This window comes from Crocodylus siamensis, chromosome 15, assembly GCF_052110815.1.
Source record: "Crocodylus siamensis isolate JL-2025a chromosome 15, ASM5211081v1, whole genome shotgun sequence".
NCBI classification, from domain to species: Eukaryota; Metazoa; Chordata; order Crocodylia; family Crocodylidae; genus Crocodylus; species Crocodylus siamensis.
This window is the reverse complement of record NC_143409.1, coordinates 7,640,789-7,666,846: the sequence shown is the minus strand read 5'-3', so window position 1 is coordinate 7,666,846 and position 26,058 is coordinate 7,640,789. Positions and strand designations below refer to the sequence as shown.

Genomic DNA, 26,058 nt, shown 5'->3' with positions numbered 1-26,058 from the left:
TTGTATGGTAATGAATGGCTTTGGTGGAGAAAATTCACTGTCATGGGACCTCTCATCTAATTGTTTTCCTGCAGGGAGTGGGGGGATTGCTTCCACTGAAAAAAAAATACATGCACATTTGCCACAGCCACGCCAGGCCTTGGGATATTCAGATCTAGCACAAGCACAGAAACCTTATGCAACATTTTTCCATATCCAAACCTGGGCACGTTCCTCTATCCATATAGTGTGAAAGGCTTGTTTTCAGGGGGAAGGTCTGGATCTCAGCTGAACTGTTCAGGTGACATCCTTAATACTGAAGCAACCATCATGGACATCTGAGTTTCCAAAGCCCCTAACAGAGTAACTAGAACATGCACTTCTGGGTACACGGGGAATAGTCTCTTTGGGCACCTATACTTGTATTCGGGGGGTGGGGGGGAGGGTACATTTGTATTAGAGGGGCTCTTGGGAGCTGCCCTAATTAAAATGCCCACAGTGTCTCATGTGTTCAGTGTCCCCATGTTTCAAAATGGTGGCGGGAGCACTTTAACTAATGCCTATCTGATGAGCTTTAGTTAAAACGCCCCCACTGCCATTTTGAAACGTAGGATTGCCGAATATATGAGATGCTGCAGCACGCTGAAGCATACCAGTTAAAATGCTCCAGCAGACTCAGTTAATTGAATCTGCTCCGACACGTTCAGACCGCGTTGGAGCACATGTTAAAAGTTTGAGCTCCAGTTTTGCAGTCGGCCTCATAGGCATCTTTGAGTAAGTCCCTAAAGCCCTTTGGTAAATGGAAACGATGATGCTAACGCTCCCTTGCACGGAAGTCCTACTAGGAACGCCATGTCGTCCGTGGGGTTGTCTTCAAGGGAAACTCTACTGTGTATCTGAGCTTTTGAAACAGTGCAATGGAAAGCTTATACAGCGAAAGCTGGAGTGGTGACAGCAGTTTCAAGGGGAACCCTAAAAGTCCAGGTGAGGAAACACTATGAGATGTTTAATGCTTAGCTGGGTCTAAAGACAGTTTTGGTAATTAGGGGAGGCAAAAAGTCATAGAGATAAGAAACAGCACGGAGAAAAATGTAAGTGGGCAGAAAACAGAAATTACAGGAAGCAGAGCAAACTGGGCGCTTATGAAGGCTGCCATTCCAGAGGCGCAGAACATTTTGCAAATGCTTATTTATTAATATCTGTGTGAGTCAAATACTATTGTCTCCATTTTACAGGGGTGGAAATGGAATTAAAAAAACCCATGAAGTGACGTTCCCCAAGTTACACAGTAAGTCAGGGACAGAGCTGGGAAAAGCATCCTGCTCTTCTGAGCCCTGAGGCCTCTTGACTCATTTGGCCATGCTTATAAAATAGCGAGGTTGGCTAACAGAAGGACTGAGCAGACAACTGCAGCAACACTTAAATCTTTAAAAAATATCACAGGAAATGTAAAACCCAGGCATCATCCAGGGCCAAAAACGGCACAGGTTTTGCACACTCACTGAACTTGCACGTTTTATATGTATGAACAAAAATGACATTCAAACGCTGCAACATACTTGGCACGAGCTGACTCAGCTCTTCGGCCGACATGTTTTTTCAGGAGCCAATGGGCATCTGCATAGAAAACAAAGGCCCTTGGAAAACTGCACCCATAACGATGTCTTTGTGTCTCACTGTCTGATGTATATCATAGATTCAATCTCCTCTGGAGATTAGCATGAAGCTTTCTATGGAGCCTGCCTGTTGACACAAACTAAGTTTCAGTGTTACACAGGCACCGACTTTCACAAGCAGCTTCTGAAACCCTGCAAAAGAAATTGAGGGCGGGGGGATAGGGGAATAAGGGGGAGGCAGCAGAATACCTCTAGGTGGGGAGGAAGCAAAAATTACAGTTTAACTTGGAGCTTGGCTTTACAGCCTCTATTGTTGCATCGCTTAAGAAACACAAAGGAAGAACATAAAGTTACCATCAAATGCAGCGGTATTTTAGTTGGTCCTTTGGCAGAGATTTTCTCCCACAGCCCCCTTCGGACGTAGCGGACGGTCGTGCCTGCGATCTGAAACTCGCCGGGAAGCTCAATTTTCCAGTCGCTGTTAATGGATCTCTTACTGGAATCTTTTAAAGCTAGAAATAATCAAACAATACAGAAGGAAATGAAAGCAAATCCATCATGGAAAGACAGGCCACTGCCATTCAACCCCAAGGCCACTGCGAGAGGCAGTAGTCTAGTTACAGAGGGGAGTTTAAAGGAAAAATAACAGTATTACTGATGTAGGTGACTAGTGACAAGGCGGCTGAAGTCTGCATTTTGGAGTACAAAGGATCTCTGATCACCTTAACATTGCTCTTATGAAGACGAATGTCACGTAAACTGGCACTGCGCAGAGTTTTACCACCTTAGACTTATTAGGATCTGCTTTCTAAAGAATTCAAGTCCTCTGGCTTCTAGCCACTGAGGCATCGTCTCTGCCTCCCTTCCCTTCCCTTCCCACTGCCCAGGAATTCAAGGGAAAACGAAAAATTGTGCCACGCCTTCTGCAAATGAAAAGCAAAGAACTTGCAAAGCGACTTGACTGTGCAACGCCTACTTATACTGGGGAGCGTATGCTCCCTAAGCAAGTCTCTGGCAGTCAGCAGTACAATGCATGGGCACCAGTCTATTTCTTACCAAATGCATTTTGGGACCCGTACTAAAAGCATGTCATCACATAACGCTTATACCCCAAATTGTAAAGCGGCTCAAATTATTCAAGGGTTTTTCTTTGGCTTTCAAAGGGTTTGAATTTAAGTTTAAACGTAACACTGAAGGACTGCAGCATCTTGCCAATGCACAAGAACCATCAAGCAAAAGCGACTGGTTTCTGACTAGAGAAAGAAAGACACTTACTAGCTCATTTTTTCTCATCCAAGCTGAGTGAAAGAGTAAACAGAGAGCATGAATTGGTACACGGTGAGTTAGATTTACAGCGTTCTTCCTGTACCGATCTTCAAAGGTTACTAGCACCACAAGTCACATTTGAAATGTAAAGACCATGCGTGCTGGTGTGTGCATATCAAATGTGTGTCATCTGATATTTTGGAGAAACATGGGCAAAACTTGTACAATGTTATCTGTTCTGTACCTGATTGAAGTATGACAGCTTAGCAGTTTGGGCCAAAGGTTCTTGTTTAAATCTGTATATATGTGCAGAACCTTAATGATTCATTTAACTCTAATCTCTCCTATCAGTGATAATACGGTTTTCTGAATTATTATTAGTTTTAATTCCCCCCCTCCATGCCCCAAAAATTAACGTCTGAAAGATATTTCCTAAATCTTCTCTGACAGAAAGCTAATGAAACCTCTCTAGGCTCCAAGACCGCAAAGGTCTAAGAGTAATTTTGCTGAGATTGCAGGCACTTGCATTCTGCTGGTGTTGGACAGAGTCCTTGACTCGCCTTTCATGTGGCTATCGCCCAAGTGCTTTGAATGCAAAGGGTGGGAACTGGCTGTAAGACACCTTTGATCATGCCCTGTGGTATAAGGGTCTAATGGGTGTTGGGACAGCATCATGTTCTGGCTGATCCTGAGCACAGTGGCAGCTGGCACTATGCAGTACAGCCCTACGGCTGCTCTTCAGAGGCCTTCTTGGTCACAGGTGCTCCCCGGGTTCGGGAGACGGAAAGGCAGCTTGGAGCCATCTCTCCCGCTGCAGGATGTAGCTTGATGCTTTGTCTGCTCTGAGATTTGGGGGCAAAGGCAAGACAAATCTTGGCTGCTTGTGGGCTTGATGGAACCAGGACAAGATGGGCAGGCACAACAGGTGGCAGGCAAGGCTGGCACACCAACAACCCTTTCAAAATCTTGATGTTAACATTTGTGCCAGTCTAGATCCTTGCCATGGACACATTTCCATCTGCTGGGGTGTGTCTATACAGCTTGTGGACATCAGCTTCGCTTGGGATGTTTTAGGCAGGACCACACAATATGAAGGAGTATGAGGTGCTGATTCTCACTCCACTGAGTAATGCTGGGCCCAGGTTGGTGCCTACACATGCTTAGGTGCAATGCACCATGGTTAGATATGGGGATCCAGGTCATTATCTTGGGCCTTCAGAAAACACCCAAAGTCAACTGAAGTCCTCTCCTTGAAATTGCTGGGTCTACGTGAGGCTGCTGGATAGAGCTGCAAACCACCAGGACTCCAGCACTTGAAAATAAGCTACAGCACAATAAGGACCCAATCCCACCTCATTTTCATTGGTGTAAATCCAGCTGAAATCAGGGGGAGGTTGTGTGTTCAGACTCCAGGGGGTAGAAATATCTCCCCTTGAAAACAGCCCGGTAGGGAAAAAAGCAAGAAAGATCCTAGCACAGAAAGAGTGGAAGGCAACTCTACTAATTTAGAAGCAAAGATATCTGCAACTTCACCCACTTCCTCTTGGAAAGAGCTGCGGCACGTGCAGCCGCTGCCTCAGCTTTCCCTTGCTTGAGAGATGGGTCCATACACAGGGAGCTTTGCATATTCATTTTCCCATTTGCACACTCATTGTAAAAGTGAGGGGCTATTTGGTAAGGTTTGGTGATGAAGACAAAAGTGCTGCAAGTCACAGAGTCAAATCCTGATCTTGCAGAAAGAAAAATCCAGGCTGCCTTCCCTGTGAAGATTCACGTACCATGGATGATGGGGACAGTCGTCTGCAGGTGTTTTCTCAGCAACTGGGTACAGCTTTCTGTTTTCAAGGTTAACTAGACCTCCTGACCAGTCTGTTCTTTAATAAAGTGTTTGCTTAACCTGAAAGGTTGAAGACCCAGTTAAAAAATATGAACCTTGCTTCTAATTAAATGAATGTGTAGGGGGAACGGGGGACGGGACTGGCCTAGGACTCTGTCAAGCTGATGGAAAAGTTCCTGTGGGCTTAACCGGGCTTTGGATAAGCCCTGGCCAGCTTCCACACTCCCTTGGGCTTTCATTACATTCTGTATTATTCTTTAATAAGTTTGGAGGGCAGGACATAAACTTCCCACCAACTGCAGGACTGGCCTTTTTTCTCAATGGGTTTTAATCAAGCGTGAAGCATGTGTATAATCACAGGGGACCGTTCGTTAATGATTGTCCTCACCTGAGGTGGCCGAAGACTCAGGTAACACGTGACGTGGGTATTACTACGAAGCGGGCTTTGAGAACTGAGAGGTGAGATCGCCCCGACCGCAGGAGCAAGCAAGAGAGTACCACGAGGATGTTGGGGGTCCTAACGGCATTAGCTCGGGGCCTCTGGCCCCATAAACTTCCTCAACTCAGACAGGGAGAGTCTCATAAGAATGGTCCTTTCTACGCACAGATTTGAGTAGTGTGACTGCCCTGGTATTAATGGCACCACAAGACAGTTTGTAACTTGTTTGATTGTTAAAAAAAAAGAAAAAAAGACAAGAAGCCCTTGACTGTTGATAGAAAACCGTCCAGAGCCACAGCAGGTTGTGAGGAGGCTGCTTTGTTCCCCACAACAGTGAAGCCACCTCTGCAGCATGCTGGGACAAGCGTTTCATGGGCACAGGACAACCCAGAACGTGACCAAGTGTCCGTCCAGTGAAAGTCCCGGGTCGGATGCAACTGCAGCTACTGGGAAACAGCGCCTTACTCGGCATCTGAGGCACGCACTCCTACTCTTGCAAAAGACCCCGGGGGGAGGGGGTTAACGAGAGCATCGAATAAGCAACTTTACTCCCCTTTTATAGGCAAACTGAGGCACAGAGCGAGGAAAAAGGCCACCCAAATGGATCAGCAGCAAAGCTGCAAACAGAGCCTAGGGACAGGTTCTTCTTTTCGCCAGGAACTGTTTGAATTTGAATGAACACAATCAATCAGGGAGGAAAGTCTAGCTCTCTGGCAGCCCGGCCTTCTGTTTAAACTAGAGTAGCAGATGGGTTACCTCACAAGATGGTAGGTCCTCTGCAAGCTGCAGTGGCATAACTCCTTCTCTTCTTCACCCCTACACCTGAGTGTGGCTGGAAGGATGGCTGGATGTGAAGCCAGCTCTTCCAGCTTTACTCCAAGTGAGAATTCTCCTCTCCTCTGAAGGAGCTCTCATCCAGCAGCACAAAGGCAGCAGAGTGCACGGTGCAATGGGTCATGCACCTTCTGGGTACTTACTACCGCCCAGCTCCTCTGGGGTCTTCACTTCGCACTGGGGCTGTCCTGGCAAAAACCACTTCACTGCACTGTGCAATGGGACATGCACCTTCTGGCTACCCCAGCTCCTCCAGGGTCTTTGTCTTGCACTAGGGCTGTCCCGGCACTAACCACTGCACTGTGCAATGGGACATGCACCTTCCGGCTACCCATTTCCTCCAGGGTCTTTGTCTTGCACTGGGGCTGTCCCAGCACTAACCACTGCACTGTGCAATGGGACATGCACCTTCTGGCTACCCCAGCTCCTCCAGGGTCTTTGTCTTGCACTAGGGCTGTCCCGGCACTAACCACTGCACTGTGCAATGGGACATGCACCTTCTGGCTACTTACTACTACCCAACTCCTCCAAGGCCTTCACCTTGCACTAGGGCTGTCCAAACAATAACCGAAGCTACTGTTCCTCATCAGGAACCCATGTCTGACAGCTCACATTTTGTCTGTCCTACACTGTGAACTCTTCAGGAGTAGAAGGCCTACAGAAATGGTTAACACTGAGCAGCCAGGACAGACTGCCAATGAGACATGACTTTCTTCTGGAGGTATCAGGTATTTTTTTTTATCTTGCATCTCTGCTCTCTGGCTCAAACTTGTACAGTAGAAAATTAAGAAATAAAACCAAACTAAATTCCTTTAACTGTTCTTTTACTCTTAGGCTAGGGGACAGGAACCTACCAATCAACCTATATCTAAACCTGGCATCCAGTCAACCTTTTATTTCCACTCAGAGTTCCCTCGACTCACTTCCCAGCCCGTGGACACAGACTGCAGAGGCGTTTCCTGTTCAAGGTGGTTTTTAAGTATTAAAGCCAGCTAAGTCAGCCAGCGTGGGCTGAATGTGGGTGAGGGGGTGGGAGGAAATTCTTCAGGAACTGCTCCCAGCAAATGCAATAAAGATTTCAAATTACATTGAGTTCATTTCCAAAGTGCTATACCCAGGCCTGGTTGGAAGCAGGGCTTCATTGGGCTAAATTTCACAAGTGTGATTAAAAGAGGGAATCTTTCCAAGCTTAGGCCCTGTGTTAAAATGCAAGTGCATCCCTCGTGCCTTACTGAAATCACAGCGGGTGGAATCTGATTTCCCAGATATCTTGTCTATCTGGCCAAAGGCTCACTGTTGATATCCTGAGGCTTAGGATAACAGGACACTGCATATTTTTCTGTGGCTAGTGTCATGAGAAAGAGAGCGTTTTGGAAGGCACAAGCAGGTCTTTCTGGCTACCAGCCATGAACTTTGAGCTGAAATAATATTGGGGGACTTGCATGAAGCCAGATGACTAACAAGCACTGCAGGTGGGAGAAACTCTCTTGCCCTTACTTAAATGCCCAGATATTTTAAATATTGTGCATGACTGGGTTAGCAGTAACAGTACCCCAGCAAGATCCTGGTGCTGGGGTGTTTCAGCCTTTCTTTTACCAGGTGGAAAGGGGCAGAATTATAGAGACAATGAGAGAGAAAAAATGATCCTGGGATTGTTAAGCAGCTCACACTGATTTGGTGCAAGCGTGGAATGAAAATCTGCACGAGGGTCCATCTCATTTGAGGTCAACTGTATGCCTAAGCCTTAGGTGAGGCACACACACGTAGGGTCAAATGTTGCTCTCAATTATAGCCAAATCTATTCATGCAACACACAGTGGGGTTATACCCATGCAAGCCACAGAGTTACATGCTTGCAACAGAGAGCAGGCCTGAGCTCCCCACATCCAAGGCAAGCTTCTCAGCAATGACACTGCATCTGATAAAGCCTGAGCCCCCTGAGAAGTGCTCGACGTGGCTCCCACCAAGACAAACACAAAGGCTGGCTCCCAGAAGCAGAGTCTTTGCAAAACTCAAGGTAACACTGGCTCTCATTGTTTCACCACCGCTTTGCTATGTCAAACATCTGTGTAGGCGGACGCCGCTTCCAGAGGGCTGGCTGCGCTGTTAGCAGAAATAACAGGAGCTCCAACACATGCTTCCTACCAAGGAACAGGGGGGTGCAGATGCCAGGCTTTGAACCTAGGGGTAAGGAGCCGGCAGGTTCACCCTCTGTTGCTTCAGCATGTGGCGCGTGGTCCACCATCAGAGAAAAAGTGGCATGATAGCCAAGGGGAAGCACCCTTGATGGGAGGTCTTGCCCAGTGCTGATGCTTTCCTCTGATGCAGAAAAAATAGCAGCATTAGGACAGAAAGCCTAAGATCCAATCAGCGTGCCAAGGCTCTTAAGCAGCATCCAGGTATTTGAGGCTAAGGAGCTCCTACAGGCCACTAAGAGGAAGAGGGTTATGAGGCAGGTGCATGTGGGAATGAGAATCAGGTCTGAAGAGCTCATGTTGCAAGAGTTTCATAGATTCAGAGTCGGAGGGGACCACAACGGATCATCGTGTCCGACCCCCTGCCCCTGGCAGAAGGAGGACCGAGATGACACAGATGGATGTGAAAGGGGACCGACTGGCGGGCAAGAAAAGCTGCCATGGTGAAGAAGCTCCACATGGTGGAAGCTGTAAGCAAATACCAGTCCTACCTTGCCTTGGCTGGGTATGTTTGTGTGGAGGGCTATAAGACCGAGGCCTCAGCAAGGCCCACAGATATGTGGATGATGGGAGCCATTTAAAGTGGTAGGTATTTAGAAAGCAAAAGGGGCAGGAGGTATACCTGCTTCTCAATGGCAACAAAAGTCTCACGTTGATCCCACTGGGACTTTTACACTTGAAAGGCTCCTGGCAGATGTTCATTTGTTGTGCATTACATGAAAGTATCACGTGAGAAAATGGGGTCTGGGGTGGTTGTCACTAAGACACATAGTTGAGAGCCCAGAGATCACAAGTTTGAGGCCATTAGCAGAAATGCTCACCGCACGGTCCTATCAGCTTCCAACAAATCCGTGAATTCTGCTAAATGCCTTGTCACGAAGACATGAAAAGGAAGGAAAGATGCGCCAAAACCATAACATGTCAGATGCTAAACCAGTTGATCCCTTGGCAAAAATGGTGGATCAGCCACAAAGAAACTGCTCATTGAAACAGCAATGTGGCTGCATGGTATTTGCATGGAACATGTGATAAATGTAACGTTTGCCAGAGGCCAACCAGGCAACTTGCAATTTTCCTGTATCCTGTCTTACAAGGTGGAACTGCGGCACAGCATAACGCAGATGAAGAGAAGATGTGGTAGGACCCATTTGTTTGCAGGGTTAGGTACCTGACCCCATGGTGAAGATGGGGGCGTGCAAAGTAACTGGGTGCATACAGAGCCCCCGCAAACATCTGCATAGGACCATGGAGGTGCTCTAGCCATTTGACGTGGTTTTTTCCATCAGCCCCATCAGGTCTCTGACAAGCTCCAGCTGATTGGAGAAGCAGTGTCCTTTGGAGGAAAAAACCACAGGAAACAGCTCATTCGTATATTTGGCAACTGACTGTGAATTCAGAGACTCACTCAGATACAAATGATCCAGGTTCTAGCATCCTACCCCCCTGACTAAGGCAGTACATGGTGGAGTTCATATTGCCATAAACCTGAACTAGTTTTATACGGGAAGCGTGGTCTGCCGAGTAAGGGGCCTGCTCAGACATAGAAAGCTTGGGTTTAATTCCCTGCTCCACCCCAAGCTCGCTGTGGGATCTTGGGTAAAGCACCTGACATGAGAATAATAGCAGTCTGTCTTCCCTTCAGATCACCCCAGAGAGGGAGTCCATTAAAGCTGGTGAGATGAAAGGATACCATGATGACACGTAGCTAAAGGCATTTCCAGGTAATGATCCATACTGGCAAATCCCTAATTCAAGAGGTCAGTAAGACCATAACGAACTTGCTGGCATCCTCTGATCCACAGTGGCCTAAACTACAGTATGGAAGTACTAACCCAGGGCCAGAACCTCTTTCTGTTTCCATGGGGGGCAATCCTACCACGATCAACAGAACGGCCGAGGATTAACCCCATTATTTCTGTTCCTTCAGCTTCTACGGGAAATTCAGAACAATATAAGCAATAGATTGATGGCTGCAAACAGCCCATCTCGGACTTGAACCAGGGTCAGGGATTGGGCGTAAAATGAAAGGAAAATGTAGTATTAGAGGATGACAGGGGTATGCTCTACGAAGTCCCAGTTCAATTCCAGTTTGAACGGGGTGCTATGCTCTTCCTAGTGGCATTCCTGCCGCTGTTTCATTCTTTTTTTACTCTTTGCCCTGCCCTGTTGTGTTGCATGTCATTTGGCAACTTCTGTGTCCCAAGCTAGAGTCAAGTGCATCCCAAGGACTCTTGTGATCCCTTCAGGACTAACCAGCACCCTATAAACATACGTTTTAGCAACCACCCCTAAACCGAACCAAAGAAATGGTAAAAAACTGCAAGAAGAAACACAACAGCTGATTCCTGGAAACAGGATCCTCCTCCTCTCCATCACAATGAGAAGAGCTGGCATAATACAAGCAAAAGCTGAGTTTAGAAGCAAAAATTTTTTTTCTTTCTGTTTTACCCAGAAAGCTGTGAGCAGGTTTATCCTCCACCACTCGGATCCGGCGAGCACCCGCGGGGATCACAGCTGCTTCGATATAACCTGGGGCAACAAAAGGACACATGGATGAGAGTATCTCACACGCAATCAGAGGCATCCAGTAATTTAGTATCTCCTTGGCACAAAATAAAACCCCAACTCATTTTCATGTCTTGTTGTGGACGGGAAACACTTCAAATGCAGTAACTGTTTTGGCAACCAAGTTTCAATGCTGGGACTTGCACTGCTGGGACTAATCGCCGCGGCTTGAGGAGGGGGAAAAATACATGTGCGCTCCTCAGCTGTGATTGCTACGGGTTGTGCTTGTGCCTAATTACACGTGCTTCTTGTGCACTGTTTGCTGCTCGTGTGTGGACTATGTCAGGCACCTTCTAGAAGCCGAAGCAAAAAAAGAGATTGCCAGCAGCAATGCTGTATGCACATCATGGGAAGGCAGCTGGCGGGCCTCTGAAATGACATTTGTGTTTGATGATTTTACCTAAAAAAAGTGATTGCTTTGCATTAAAGCCTGCATTTTAATCCATGCACTTAAGGGAAACTAGGAGGAAGGGTTCTTAACTAAACGGCAGGAAGCAAGGTTGAGGGCTGGTAGGAATATATTTATTTTCATTTGCATGTTAGGCCTTTGCGATTTAATGGACGGTGACCTCCTTCCCCTTAAATCAAGCAATTTTCTACAGCTGGGATTTAATACTATTGGGTGGTTGAAAAACCCTACAAGGCTGATCTCATTCACCATTAAATCCTGCACGCCAAATCCATGAACTCTGTCCATTTAAACCCACTGAGCTTCTGACCTTCTACATTCTTAAGACTTTTCTACAGAATCCCATTGTATTGTTACGGAAAGTATTGGCTTTTATTTTTATGACATTCAGCGGGGGGGGGGGGGTTTCCCTCTCATGGGGGTTTAATGTTTAATTATGCGAGGGCTACCATTAATTTTTAACTATTTTTCATATAAAAAAAGCTGCCTGCCTGATGCTGCTTTGATTTATTTATTGCTCCTAAAACCTCCTCACTGCAAAGGTGTAATTTAGTGATTTAGCGACAGCCTCGACTGAATTTTGGGGCCATTCACTTCTACATTCTGCTTCCACCTCCGAGGCTTGGACCTATATTAACTGAAATAACAAAGGAAGAGCAAACTTTTTTATTACAGCCAGTGTCAACTGTGCAAGCCTACAGACCGTTGGTCATTAAATACTCAGTGATACACTGCTGTAATAAGATGATGGGGGGTAATTTAGAGCGACCCTGTACACTTCCAGTTCCAACAGTCCTGAACCCAAAGGGGCTGCAGCTATCAGACTGAAAAGCAACGTGCCCTCCCGTACACAATGCTCGGGTCTGGTCAGGCTGCTTTTGATTGCAGGCAGACTGCAGCATAACAAAAGCTGTCGGGTGGCTCTTCAAGTTAACGGGAAATGTAATCTAGGCTCCATCTGTACGGCAGGATCAGAGAAGCCAGTGCAGAAACATGCCGGGGCCATCTGGGATTACACATGTTCCACGGGGTGGTAGCAATACCTTTAAAGCAAAGGCTGAAGAGCATTAGGGTCTGATTCAAAGCCCAGGAGCTGGGCCTGTGTCACTGACACTAATCTTGTTAAGACTATGATTGATCCCCTCTAATTGGCCACCCAGTTCATTTCTCAGTGTGGAGCTTGGCTCTTCCCATGGGGTTTTTTTCCCTCTCTCCCTCCCCACTGCTTCTTTTAAAGCGTAAGTAATTAGCTTTACCTTCCTTGTTTGGTTTGTTTTAAATAGCGTAATTAGCTGGGCCCCTTTTGGCCCTGCCTTTCTGAAAATAAGACGGCACCCTAGAGAAAGCGCCCTTAACGCCGGAGAATTGCTGAAGTTGGCTTATTTTAAGGGGAAATACAAATGACCTGCCATGGGTTTGCTACTTATCGGAGGGGAAACAGGCAAAAGAAAGGCCGCGCTGGCAGACTTGGCAAGCCCCACGCCGTGGAAAGTGGTGAAATGGGGGGGTGGTGGGAATGGAAAGGTGAGGCAGGGCAGGGCTGATCACTTCACCCTTACTGAGACTCACCTGGGCTTTGCAAGGCATATTGAGTAGGGAGCTGATTTTGTCCGCTGGCCTCACCTGCAACCCTGGGCTGTTACCTGTGGATTGCCGTTTTGCACCTTTTCTTGCTTGCCTCTCTAGTCCCAACCCAGGCAAAAACTTGCTCGCTTCTCCTTGGGTTACCTCCCAAATGGGACATCCTCCCATGCAGGAAAAACAAAAAGAAAGCGGCAGCAGGCCAGTGAGCAGAGTCCCAGTGCTTGGGCCAGACTGATGAATTTGGCATTCTGCTAATTACAAAGCACGGTCTGTCAGGAACGACCACACCTTTAAGGTTTGGCTTCCACGGAGAGAACGCAATCCATGAAAAATCAAAGCAAACAGATGGCGGACATTAACCTGCATAGTGCCAGGAGTTGGGTTTTTTCTTTCTGTTGGTCGAGATACTAAATTACATTCAGAGCAGCTCGTTCTAAAATGTCAGCTCTCTCTCGCCACACCCCATGCATCTGCATACAAGCCCGACCGGCAATTACTGTCAGGTGGAAACGCACGGCGAGGAGTGCTGAACGGCAGGCCCTCACTGCAAGTCGGTTCGGAAACACCAGGCCACCACCGCTAGGAAGCCGCTTTGGAACATGCCCCAGCTCTCGGTATCTGTCAATGTATTCACTCTGGCTTTTTGAACATTGTGCACCGAATCAGAAACGCACAGAGCTAAGCTCCTAATCCAAACGAAATATTAAAATCTGTTGAAGGACTCCTAGCAACGTGGAAGGGCTTTGGCTCTTGACTCTTGAAGCTCTTCAGGTTTTGCTGATGCCACAAACATACTCTTATTTCACCACTGTGGCACCATAAAACACCACGGGGAAGCACTGCCTCGTGCTTGACTTCTCAAAAATGGCAAATAGCCGAGCTGAAGCTATTAATAGGGCTTTCGTTTGGGAGATTGTTTAATTTGGTCTTCTACCAGATATTTCTCTGCATGTAAGTTTGAATCCTGCCTGATGGCACCGGGGGTTGTATTCGCAGCTCCTGAATAAGAAGAAACACGCTGTACTGGCTCACTGTGATGTATGGCACAGGACTGACTGCTGACTTTCTGTTTTCCTTTCATGAACAAAGCAGAACTCTAAGCCCCTACGTGCCGGTATGAATTTGAATTGTCCTTTCAAGGGGATGCAATATATTTCTCGGGCATGTCCCATAGAAAGCTCCTGAAGCTCTAAGTTGCAAATCCCAGCAAGACTGTGTACATTAGCGGCCAAATCCTATTGCAAATGCCCTACATGCATCACACATGCAAATTCACCACAAGCTCCAATAGATACCACTACTCCAGCCCCAGCTTGTGAGCCAGTAACATATTGTGGCTCAAGGGATATCCCTGATATCACGCAAAACATCTCTCTTCCTTTTGTTTTTCTTTTGCGATGAACGTTGTCTTTAAATTGTAACTGCAGATTGCCAGAAAGATCATCAGGTGTCAGGTAGTCAGCCCAAAACTAGATTCAGTGCTGGTCCTGATTTAAGAGAGTCTCAAAGGTAGGCCTGGTCTTAGGCTAATGGCTTGCAACGCTGTCGTTTGCAAACGTGGGTTAAAACTCTGTTTCAATGGGGGAGCTGCTTAAATCCTGATGAGATTTGGCAACCATCAGGCCACATTTTGAGTAATTTCATCCATAACTCAGGCTTTCAAGATGAAGCTTCAAAAGTACAACAGGAGAACTTCATTAGTTGGTAATTTATAGAGCTATATGTACTGTACTCCACCTTAGGAACAGTTATTTTGGCATGCAATGATCTCTCTGGATAATCTGCATTACATCAGTGTCTCAGGAATGTAACGCCGTGATTGAAGCGAATCCTAGATACAAATTATATGGTGTAACTTGTATTAGGAGAGACACGAGAACAAAGAGATGGCTTTGTCATCAAGCAGATTAATGTGTGTATAATGGCTACCGTATCTTCGTGTGAAAGCTGGAGAGATTTGTGAGAGGAAAGCAAGCTCACATAGGAGATCCCTTTCTTAGGCACAGTTAACAACGTCCAGAAAGAAAAGAAAGTTAGCGTGAATTTTAGCGTGACAATGAACTACTATCAAATGGGTCTGCTAGGCTGCATCATACTGACAGGTAAACTCGCAGGTGACGGGGACATTATCCCATGGCTGAAGGTGGTGATCTCTGGGCAAGATGCCTCATATCTTTCCCCCTCAATACACTTCACAGTTTGGTGGGGCAAAGCCAGTATGCCCGCCTTATAAGCCAAATCATAAAAAGTCTCTTTCTGAAGCAGATGGCCATGGAGAGTGGGCTCCCTACTTCTCTGCTGAACAGGGATAGCATATACTCAGCCCTACTGGCCCAGGGTCTCATTCTCTGTAAAGAGACACCAAAGACAGGGGCAGCCTGAGCAGAGACAGTGGTAATAACTGCACTGTTATCAAAGGATGTCGATACAAACTGGAAGGAAGCAGCTGTTACATCTGCATGACTCTGTAGCAATACAAGTGTGGCAAAACTGCTCCAACTTTAATTTTGCTTTATTCAGGGTCAATGCTGGGATGATTTTGCTCACCTGCATTGCTACAGGATCATGCAGACATAGCTGTCAGAACAAAGGAGCTGTTGCATATGTTTGTTCTTATCATCGGTCCCCATGGCCTTTAATTAGTGTCAGTGGTGCCAGTGATGTCCATGAAGGTCCTCAACAATTAGTAATCCACTACTGTTCACTTCTAGCCATGGGACAAAGGGCCTGGATGACAATCATTTCTTTGTGAAGCCATGGATACATTTCATAGCCTGCTGGCATTGCTATTGAGTGTCACATCGGTATTGTGCTGACTCCTCTTAAGCGCAGCCTGCTCAGAAGCCCACAAAGCTGTTCATGGTGCTCAGTGCTTCTGTCCTGTCCTCAGTATCCATAGGTTTATGCGATTAGCAGGATTAGAAGAAAACTGCTTCTTTCCAGAACTCTAGCCTCATTGCATTTCCTTTTTTTCCTTCTTCAGAGGCACTGCAGCAAAGGGTAACAATACTAGTAAAACGTTTGAGATTTTTTTCAGTATATTTAAACTGGAAGCTACTAATGAAGTGCAGTTTTCTCCAGAAAGCTATCGCTCCAGCAATCTGCAGAGCTGATTTGCTGCTTTTCTGCTATTAGAGGGCTGACTTAAATTTAAAGCCAAACAAGCAACTGGCTTCTTTTGGGTTGTGGGACAAAGGCCGTCAATGGAAAGCCTCACCTGGCCAAGAAAATTAATACAGATGCAGGCAAGAAAAAAGAAATAGTGCCTCGGCTAGCAGGTCTCTAAGCAGTCTCAGGGTGGTCCCGAGTCTGGATGGGGATGTCATAAGAAGAAAATCATGGTGAACTGTCAGGGCTCCTTGTGCTTCCAAATTTACACTAGCTAGGTACCTGTCCCATTTATTGGTGCTCTACCTGTCCTTGGGAATGATGGCAGAGGGACAGAGATGGTCTTTAGAAAAGGCACTGTACTGAGACAGGCATCAGGCATCAGAACGAACCCATGAACACCCCTCCGAGACACTACAGACGGGCTGGCAGAGGCATGACGCTTGATACACGAATGGTTGGGTTTCTGTCAGTATATAAAGAGCGACCCTTGTGTTGAATTCAGCAAGTTGAGCTGAACAGTAAAAGGCCTTGAAGTTTATCCATGGCTTTTCAGATGCTACAGAGTCCACACCCAGCCCAACCAGAGGAGGAGCAGGACAGAAAACCAACACCAAACATCTGCCCGCTGACACTACACACATTTGGGCACCTTACATGAGAAACACTTGGGAACAGCCTTTGCCTTTGTCATCACACACGTGGAAACCTTCTTACAGTGACTACTGGTTACTGAGAAACAGAAAGGAGGAGGCAGGGGTTTAGTCCCAGGAATAGGGCTTGGTGAGCAATCACAGGACATACAGGGGCTGACTCTGCAGACAACAGCGATCCGCGGAGAGAGCAGCTGCAGGATGTGGCCCCGGTGCTGACGCGGTTCTCAGAACGGATAGCAGCACTTCATAGCTCGCAGAGTCTCGGTGTTGCACGGATACTTGGTCTTGATGGCAGCACTCAATGGCAGTCCACCATTCACTCGTGTAGCCATTTCAACACTCAGGGTATGATCTTTGCTGTCCTTATTCTACATTGTTTGCTACATCTGGCCCCAAATTTAGATGCTGTAAAATCTTTTTTTTTTTTAACAAACATTTATTAAGCGTCTAATTTAAAAAAAAGCCCTTTTTCCCTTAGCCAAATACGTGTTCCCTTGGGGTGTCTGAAATCCAAACCCTGTAGCTTTGGGCCAACTCATCAGATTCAGAAAAGGAAACTGATGAAGGCCCTGATTCTGCCATTTGTTTTCCAACTATTTAAGTTGGTCTAAGAAAAGATATTAGATTCACCCAAAGAACCTCGTCGGCCTGATTCTGCAATACATTTACGTCGGTGTGGAAATCAGCGGGACTAACTCACATGGCATTCAACTTCTGCACAAACTGGGGCCTGGAATCGTACTAAACCAAAAGGCAATTCTCATTGTCTGCACTGAGAGAAAGGGAAAAGAAGGGCGAGCATGAGGAGCAAAACATTTAAGAATCAGGGCGTTCTTTCAGTTTCAACAATTTTAGGTGTTCTTAGTAAAAAAGCAGTTTCCAAAAGCGCAAACAAAAATGATCTCTAACCAAGAAAATACGTTTTTGGCCCCATCAAAGCTCTTACTGTTTCTGGCTATTTTCTCACTAAAATGTAATACAGTTCCCCTCCCCACCCCATGGCTAGAAGAGATTCTCACGCATCTCTACATGGATTCATTCTCAGATTTATCCCAGCAACACAAATCCAGCTGTTGGAAAGATCAACCTAAAAACATTACAGAATCGCCATGGAGGTAATAGGCACGACTCGGGTTCTCCAACTCATTACTATCTGCAGAAGCAGAACGGCACGAACAGCCGACGCCGCTAATGGATGGGAGTTATGGGTACCTCGTTTGGCCCCGGGATGCCAGGCAGGTGAGATCTAAGGAGAACACCCCGCTCGTGGAAATCCGGCTTGACGCTACTCACCCATTCCCTTGGTGTGATTGAAATCGCCTTTCACCACTTTGCAGGTTTTGCCATCACCACTGCAGATCCCACAGCGATCCTCTTTGGCGGCTGAACCGATGATCCCATCGCAGCCGATTTTCTAATGATAACAACCAGAGGTCCTCATTATTTCGAGTGCAAGGCTAAAATGTCTCTAAACCAGGCTGAGCCCCGGATACACATTTGATTGCAAACCTGAACAGGAAAAGAAGGCTGTGTGTCAGGAAGGCGTTCAGCTGGGATGGCACCGGGTTGGTTATTCAGCAAAACACTCTTGCTTCATTACCAGTATGACTGTGCTACAGAAGATGCACCCAGTAGTGGATCCAGGAATGGGATGTGGGGGCTAGGGCCCCCCACAACCCTATCTTGGCTGGGCTGCACATGTGAAAGAGCTCCGAGCTCGCTGTCTGGGCAGTGCCGGCTCCTGCCAGGGCTCTGCATGAGCAGTGAGCCTTGAGCTCACCAGCTGGTCGGAGGGGGCGGTCCAGCCAGGGCCTGTTTTCACATATCTCTGGAGCCTAAGAAATGAGCACGGCTGCTGCCTGCTCTTACCAGATGCTGTGCGAGATGGGAAAGGAGGGGACAAGCGGCAGCTCCGGAGCTGCATGAATGCAGAGACGCTGGCCAAACCCCACACCATGACCTGCCATGCAGCACAGCCAAAGGGAGTGCAACCATGCCCCCGCACCCGCTCTGGATGCACCCCTGGATGCAACTGTGGGAAAGGCATCAAAGAACCCTGCACGCATTCACACTAACATGCCGAAATGTAACAGAGCATGCAAATCCTTTGGCATTTTTATAGCACCTTCCAGCTGTGGATTTCAAAGAACCTTGCAAATATTTTGGACCCCGGGAAACAAGCAGTGATACGCACCTCAGAGACGTACCCTCAGCACCCATTCTGAACCATGGGTGCTAGACCATTCAAGATTTTGTGTAGGCTGTAATCTCCAGCTTATTCAAATCAAGGCTCCAGTGGGGGCTTGAATATTCATCTTCTCTTACAGTTTTGGAGTAGTTGAAAAAAAATTTAACTGAATAGAGCAGGAGGGTTGCACTAAGGTCCATAATTTAGAGCAGTTCCCACTAACTGCATTACAGAAACCTGCGTTTATATGGTGGGGTTGGTTCAATTCACAGTAATCCGCGGTAACCTAGACTGCGCCTGCAAACTGCTGTGTGTTTGCACATGTGGCATTTTCTGGATGTGTCCGTTGTGTTTGTTTCTGATGTTGTTGTCTGTAGATATTTTCTGATTTAACTTAATGGTTCATTTGAAAAGGCATATTGACTTCAGGGGTTTTCAGAACTTAACAAGACATGTCTAAAGTGATTACTACAAGAAAGCTGCACAATCTTGCTCCCATCCATAGATAATGTTATACTATTCATTGCATTTTCCTTGTGGCATGAGTGATTGTTACAAAAAGGCCAATTACTTGCAAAGACATTAGGTAAATACTCAGTAAATATTAGGCTAGCATGGCATTTTTGTACATTTCTATGCCTGATGTGTAGCTAGATAGATAGATTTCTGTGGGGCAGAGCTGTACTGCTACCCAGTGCGTCCATGTGGCAGGTGACCTTCAGGGAAGGTTAGCTGGGAAATAAGCAGGCTAACTCTGATGAATTAGCAGTCGCGGACCAAGCAGCAGCAGCAACACCAGGATGGGATGAGGACAGCAGATGGCAATGCTTTCCCTCCTGAAAAGCCACATCTATCCTTTGATGGTACTAACATGGTGAGTACAGGTCACCACTATAATAAGCCTGCTCAGCCCTCAGCCATGGGTCTACACGTCCTCAATGGCAGAGCAAGATGTTAGAGCCTCAACGGTTGTGAAAGTGGATGAAGGCTGCAGTGGAACGAGATCCCAGTTATCTTAGTCTCCTTGCCGTTGGATCGAGGTCTTGTTCTGGCAAGAGCCACGTGGAAGCTGATGTGCAGCAGCTTCTTCACGATGAAAGAAGTCACGCACAAGCATCTTCCATGAAAACAGCTTTTCCAGCACACCCCTCAAGCCCTTTGGTGACCAGCCAACGGTGATGGGAGCAGGCTTGGGAAGCTCCTAGTTATGAACCGACGCGGAGGCGGCAGTTACAAGAAGGTCGTCTAGCATCTGGACGAGACAGGAGTGCGATTTGGCAGCTGTAACTGTGACCGAGCAGCCCGCTGCAGGATCCGCTCTTCTAACCCCCTCCCCATGTGGGGTGAGCAAAGGGGCCCTAAACACAGCCTTCCTGACTGGATAACACTGGATAACTGAAGCATTGGGGAGGACCTACCGTCTTCCTGACTGGATAACCGCATCCAGTGGGATCACCTTTACCGCGGTTGAAAATACCAGCAAAGACACACCGTCATTTTTGGGTCCTGGAACATCAGGACCGTCCTGCACAACCTTAATAGTGAATGCCCAGAGCACCACGCTGCAGAGCGCAGGCGATGCAACATCCATGCAGCTGCACCGAGTGAGATGGGCAGCTCAAAGAACGGGGAAGCAGTGTTTGTGCTCCACACCCCTCAAAGTTTCCCTAGATATTGATTGTGGTCCAGATCCAGGTCCCCTTCCCTGGAAGGGACTGCAGAGGAGGCTGTGGGGGCAGGTGGCTCAGCTCCTCTTCTTGTTGTGTCTCTGCCTACTGAGGAGGGAGATAAGGCAGGAGCCCCACCTGCACCCCAGAAGCAAAGGGGTAGTGTGCTCTGGGATCGCTTTGAGGTTGCAGATGATCCCACACATGCTACCTACCTGCACTGCCGAGCCAAAACCAGCTGGGGCAAGGGAGCGAAATGCATGAGCACCACAGGGAAGCTGATACATCTCTGCAGGCACCACCCTTTTGCCCTTGCTCCTCCTCAGCCTGGCACCAGTGGGAGCATGCCCCAGAATAAGTCCCCCTCTCGCTCGAAAGCCCCTGTCCCCCTGACGCAGAGGCAGGCAACCCTGGAACAGCAAGGGAAAGGCAGACAGAAAGCGGTGCATCTTGCAAGGGCGAGTGAGGTTGCCCAGAGCACCGGGGAGATGCTTGCTGTGGATGGCCAGCCCTTCTCCTCTGCTGAGCAGCCAGGGTTCAGGTGGCTCATGGCGTTTGTGGCCCCATCATACCAAGTGCCCGCATGCACCACCTTCAGCAGGACGGTTGTGTCCTCCCTGTATGAGGCATGCAGGGAGTACCTGAGGGCTGTGCAAGGCAGGTCCACGGGTGGCCTTACACTTCACCTCGGACATCTCATGTAGCTGGGGTGGAGATTGTGCATACCTCTTCCTCACAGGGCACTGGTGTGATCAGTCAGGGCATCAGTGGGCTCTCCTTCAAGCCCAGGTGATCAATGAGTCCTACATGGGAACCGAGATGATGGGGGCCATGAACAACTTGGTGTAGGGGTGGCTCGCTGGGCAGGGCGAGCTCACCCGCAGGTTCCTGGTCACCAACAATGTGGCCAATATGGTCAAGGGACTCCATGATGCCAACTTGGTTGGCCTCTGCTGTGTGTCACACAAGGTCCACCTCATTGTCAGGGATGCCTTGGAGGGGGACAGGGCTGCCAGTGACAGTGCCAGCACCACCAGCAAGCTCATTTTCAAATGTAGGAAGGTGGCGGGCTACTTCCACCAGAGCATCAAGGGGGGCAAGATGCTGCAGGAGAAAAAGGCAGAGCTGAACATCCGGCAGCACAAAATCATGCTGGATGCAGAGACTCGGTGGAGGTCCACATACCTGATGGTCAAGAGACTGGTGGAGCAACAGAAGGCCATCCATGCGATGGCCTTGTTCAGGGAGATTGGAATCAGCTGGGTGGATACCATCTCCCAGATCTTCATGGTCCTCAAGCCCTTCCTTGAGGCCACCAAGACTCTCAGCACTGCCGATGCCCTCCTTAGCCAGGTGATCCCCGTACTAAGGGAACTTCAGAACTAAATGGAGAACTTCCAGGGGATCAGTGTCCTGGACGGGGCAAGCCACTGCCAGCAGACGTGCAGGCACTGGTGAGGTAGCTGAAGGAGGGCATCACGAAATGGCTTGATCCCTCGTGGTCCGGTACACGCTGGCCACCATGTGTGACCTAAAGGTGAAGGGGAGCGCATGTGGTAGCAAAACCCTGGATTACAGGGGTGCTGGTGAACATAGTCAGGAAGGCAGAAGGACGGAGGTGGGGGGACGTGGAAGAGGGGGATCGGCTGTCCCATGCTAGCATGCCATCCACCAGCCAGTCTCCTCCTCCACCACAGATGCTGCCAATGTGGGCCAAGGGCATGGCTTCCATTGTGGGGTCCAGAGGCACCAGACCCCACCATCAGGCAGGTAGTGCTCAGGCCTCAGTGGCTGCCTATCTTGCCGAGGACGTGGAGCCACTGCTGTGAGACCCCTTGGCCTACTGGGCAAGCCATAGCCAGATGTGGCAGGATCTGGCCACGGTTGCTTGGGAACACCTGTCCGGTCCACTGACCTGCGTTCCAAGCGAGAGGGTGTTCAGCATTGATAGTGATGTTGTGACACCCCGCCACACCTCCTTGGACCCCAGTGAGGGGGAGCAGTTGGTGCTCCTCAAGGCGAACCTTCCACTGCTGGGGTTCTCCAAGCTGCAGGTGCAGACAGGCTGTGTACCACCCTCCTCACTCCGTCTCCACTTAATTCCTTTTGGTTTCTGGTTTCCAAACCATTTAATGCCCCACTCTCAGAACTACACTTCTTCAACTTCCCAGGTACAGAAACTCATGGACTCAATATAGACACTGCAAGAGGCACGTGCGTGCTTGTCTGTATGTTCCCAGGGATGCCATGGTTGTGACAATCTTCAATAAAGGAGACAAGTCTGACTGTGGGAACTACAGAGGGATCACCTTGCTGTTCACCACAGGAAAGACCATTGTATGAACCCTCCTGAACCATTTTCTCCTTGCTGAAGAGCTATCTCAGCATGGGTTCAGGGCAGGGGTTGTCAATGGGGGGTACATGTACCCCAGGGGGGACTTGAGAAGGCCCTAGGGGGTATGTACAGGTGGTCAGGGACAAAGCGCCACCATGCACCATCCCGCACTGCCACACAGGTGCCATCCGCTTGGGTGGATGTGGGGGGTGAGGGAAGCTTGCACGCGGCAGCTGCCATTGCTCCTTCAGCCGCATACCACCCCCTCCCCCTTGCTGCTTCGCGTCTGGCCACTGGGGGTACACTGATCCAAAAAGGTTGAAAACCCTGGGTTTAGGGCATCAAGAGGCACACGATTTCAGAGCTCACCACCTGCAGAAGAAATGCTGGAAACAATATAAGCCTGTCTATGCGGCCTTCTTTGACCTCATGAAAGCTTGTGGCACGGTCAGCTGAGAAGCACTGGGGAGGATCTTTCTGAAGTATGGATGCCCACTGACATTTGTCACCATGCTCTGCCTGCTCCATGATGGTCGTCTAGCAAGGACGACCATCATGGAGCAGTGCGAGTGGTGGTTCTCAGAAGTGGATCCATCACAGATCCCTTTGAGGTTAATATGGGAGTTAAGCAAGGCTGAGCCATCGCTCCCAGACTCTTCTCAATATTCCTTGCTGGGACGCTACATCTGACCACCAACAAGCGTCCAGCCAGAATGGAAATCAACTACTGAATGGATGGGAAGCTGTTTAACTACAGCCGACTGAGCCAAAACCAAGACCACCCTGACCTCAATCATTGAGATCCAGTATGCTGATGACGCTGTAGTGCGTGCCCACTCGCAAACAGACTTTCAGGCAATTGTCAACATTTTTACCGAGGCATACAAGAAAATGAGACTGATGCTTAACATTCAGGTGACTAAAGTCCTAATGAACAGTCCCCAGCTCCGTAATCAAGATCCATGGTGAGACCCTGGAGAACACCGTGTATTTCCTGTCCCTCAGAAGCCATCTTTCGCCGAAGGTTGACCTTGACGAAGAAATCCAACATTGCCTCAAATGTGCAAGTGCAGCCTTTGGATGCCTGAAGAAATGGGTTTTCAGAGACTGAAACCAAACTCATGGTTTATCAAGCAGTCACAATCCCCACCTTGCTATATGGAGCTGAGACATGGACAACGTACAGGAGACATCTGAATTTGTTGGAGAAGTACCATCAACTCTATCTGTGGAAGATCCTTCAAATCCAGTGGGAAGACTGACACACCAAGGCCAGTGTCCTCCTCCTGCAAGCAAACACTGTAGGTATTGAGACAATGATCACCAACAGATGATCAGCAGGCTATGTTATCTGAATGTCTGACCTCAGACTCCCAAAGCAAATTTTATTCTCCCAACTCAACCAAGGCATACGCTCAAGGGAAGGACAGAGAAAATGCTTCAGGGATGTCCTCAAGGCCAACTTTAAAAAATGCGACATCAGCATCAGCTCATAGGAGACTATTGCCCAGGACTGCCCCAAATGGAGGATGAGTCTGCTGTAGGGATCTCAGTACTTTGAAACGTCACGACAACGACAGGAGATGAAAACGCGGGAGCAGCAGAAACAGTGTTTCACAGACCAAATCAAGAATCCACCACTATCCACCCCACACGGAAACACATGCCCGAGCTGCAGTAGAGTCTGTTGATCCCAGACAGGCCTCATCAGCCATCTTCAGACATAAAGATAAGACAGCTATGGAAGACAATCATCCTTGACTGCAAAGGACTGCTGAAAATATATTTTAATTTCAAGACATTTTTAATATCATCTTTTAGCAGGTACATTCCAGAATCTAAAAACAAATCCTCGAGATACTGTTGACCTGATTTCTTTTTGCAGTTACACTAGAATAGGCTGGGAAACCTCCCACTGAATTCAGTGAAGCAAAACTAGATTAGTTAAGAGAGAACTGGGACATACATTACTATTGTTACGGAGTTTGGGGCAAATCTTTGACCACGGGAAAAAGTCACAGCAGAAAAGGCAAGTGACTTGGGGTAAAAACAGATGTCATGTTTGAGGTGGTTCTGACTCAAAACTGGGGACAAAAGAAAGAGTGGCACAGACCTTTAAACGTATAGCTTGTCTGTGGAGTGAAATCCTATTAACTTGAATGAGTCACAACTAAAGAAGCGTAAGCACATCTTATCTTTCATCCTTCACAGGTACTTCAAGTGGGACAGCGGGCTTGTACCTCTGTAGGATCCCAGGACCAAAGGCTCCCCAGCCCCCAGAACTTGAGAAATGCATAAACTTCTATTGAAATGAGAGTTCTCATTTAGTAACTGATTAGCAGAGATTTTACCACTAAAAATAAAAACTGTGGATTCCTGTCTCTGCATGAAAACATTTCCTTTGGCACATGCATTTACAAGATGATTACTGACAATACTGTTTTTGAACAAGGCTTATGGGCACCACCTTACCAGAGAAAGAGAGGACAACTGGAGAGATTTCTAGACAGAGCAACTAAAATAATAAACAGCCGGCTTGGGGAAAATAAAAGAAGGCTGATGGGGAAAGATTAGGAGAGTGCAGCATATTGATGTCAGATCAGGACAGGTCTAAGGAATACAGGATTTGGATACAAACTGCCTTCACATTTCAGATGGCACCAGTTAGCCCTAAAGCTCATGATTCAAACGTTACCGAAACTGCATTGTATTTTGATCTAATGTTTGATTTAGGTCCATCTCTACAGGGAGATGAAAGAGGAGACAGGATGACCATCCTCTAATACTTAGAAGGCTGTAGGAGAAGGTTTTGCCAATCCATATAAACAAAACAAGAATCACGGGGCGAAAAGACTGCCGGGAAAAAAATTACCAACAGGAAATACAATACAGTATGAAAGGAAATTGTGGAGTCCCCACAACTATTACCAACAGGAAATGCAATACAGTATGAAAGGAAGCTGTGGAGTCTCCACAACTAGAGACATCTCAGGCTGAGCTTCACACCATATGCAAAACAGGATTTAGGGATACCGACTTTCACACTGGTGGAAAGGAGGAAGACAGCCTGATGTCTCTGAATACAAGAAACTATGTCATCTGTGAGGGTTTGTTTGAGCACAGCTGGAAACATCTGCCTGCCTACCTTCCTACTGAGATGCAGTGAGGTGGGAGGCAAGTCATGACTATTATTCTTTATCATTATTGTACTGATGATCCCTTGATAAGCAAAAAGGAGGGAGCTGACAACATCATAAGAACCAAATTTAATCTGGATCTACTGTTCCCAACCCTTTACCTCCCAGGCCAATGTATAATCACCTAGGGAAAGATAAGGAGGGCAGGGGTGAGTGCTCTTGAAATGCAGAGAAACTGGAGAG

The 26,058-nt window shown here is 47.7% G+C and overlaps 1 protein-coding gene across 2 annotated transcripts in view; it reads right to left on the bottom strand.

The window, feature by feature from the left end:
• Positions 1-26,058, bottom strand: part of ADAMTS17 (ADAM metallopeptidase with thrombospondin type 1 motif 17) — a 274,992-nt gene that overhangs the window by 64,846 nt on the left and 184,088 nt on the right. The window contains exons 15-18 of one of the 2 annotated variants that reach the window (XM_090028144.1): positions 17,782-17,902; positions 16,490-16,564; positions 10,615-10,695; positions 1,950-2,107 (exon numbers count right to left, since the gene is read on the bottom strand). In XM_090028144.1, the coding sequence (XP_089884270.1) occupies positions 1,950-2,107; positions 10,615-10,695; positions 16,490-16,564; positions 17,782-17,902 (435 nt within the window). The remainder of the gene's footprint in view (positions 1-1,949; positions 2,108-10,614; positions 10,696-16,489; positions 16,565-17,781; positions 17,903-26,058) is intronic. The other variant, XM_090028145.1, reaches the window with a different exon arrangement.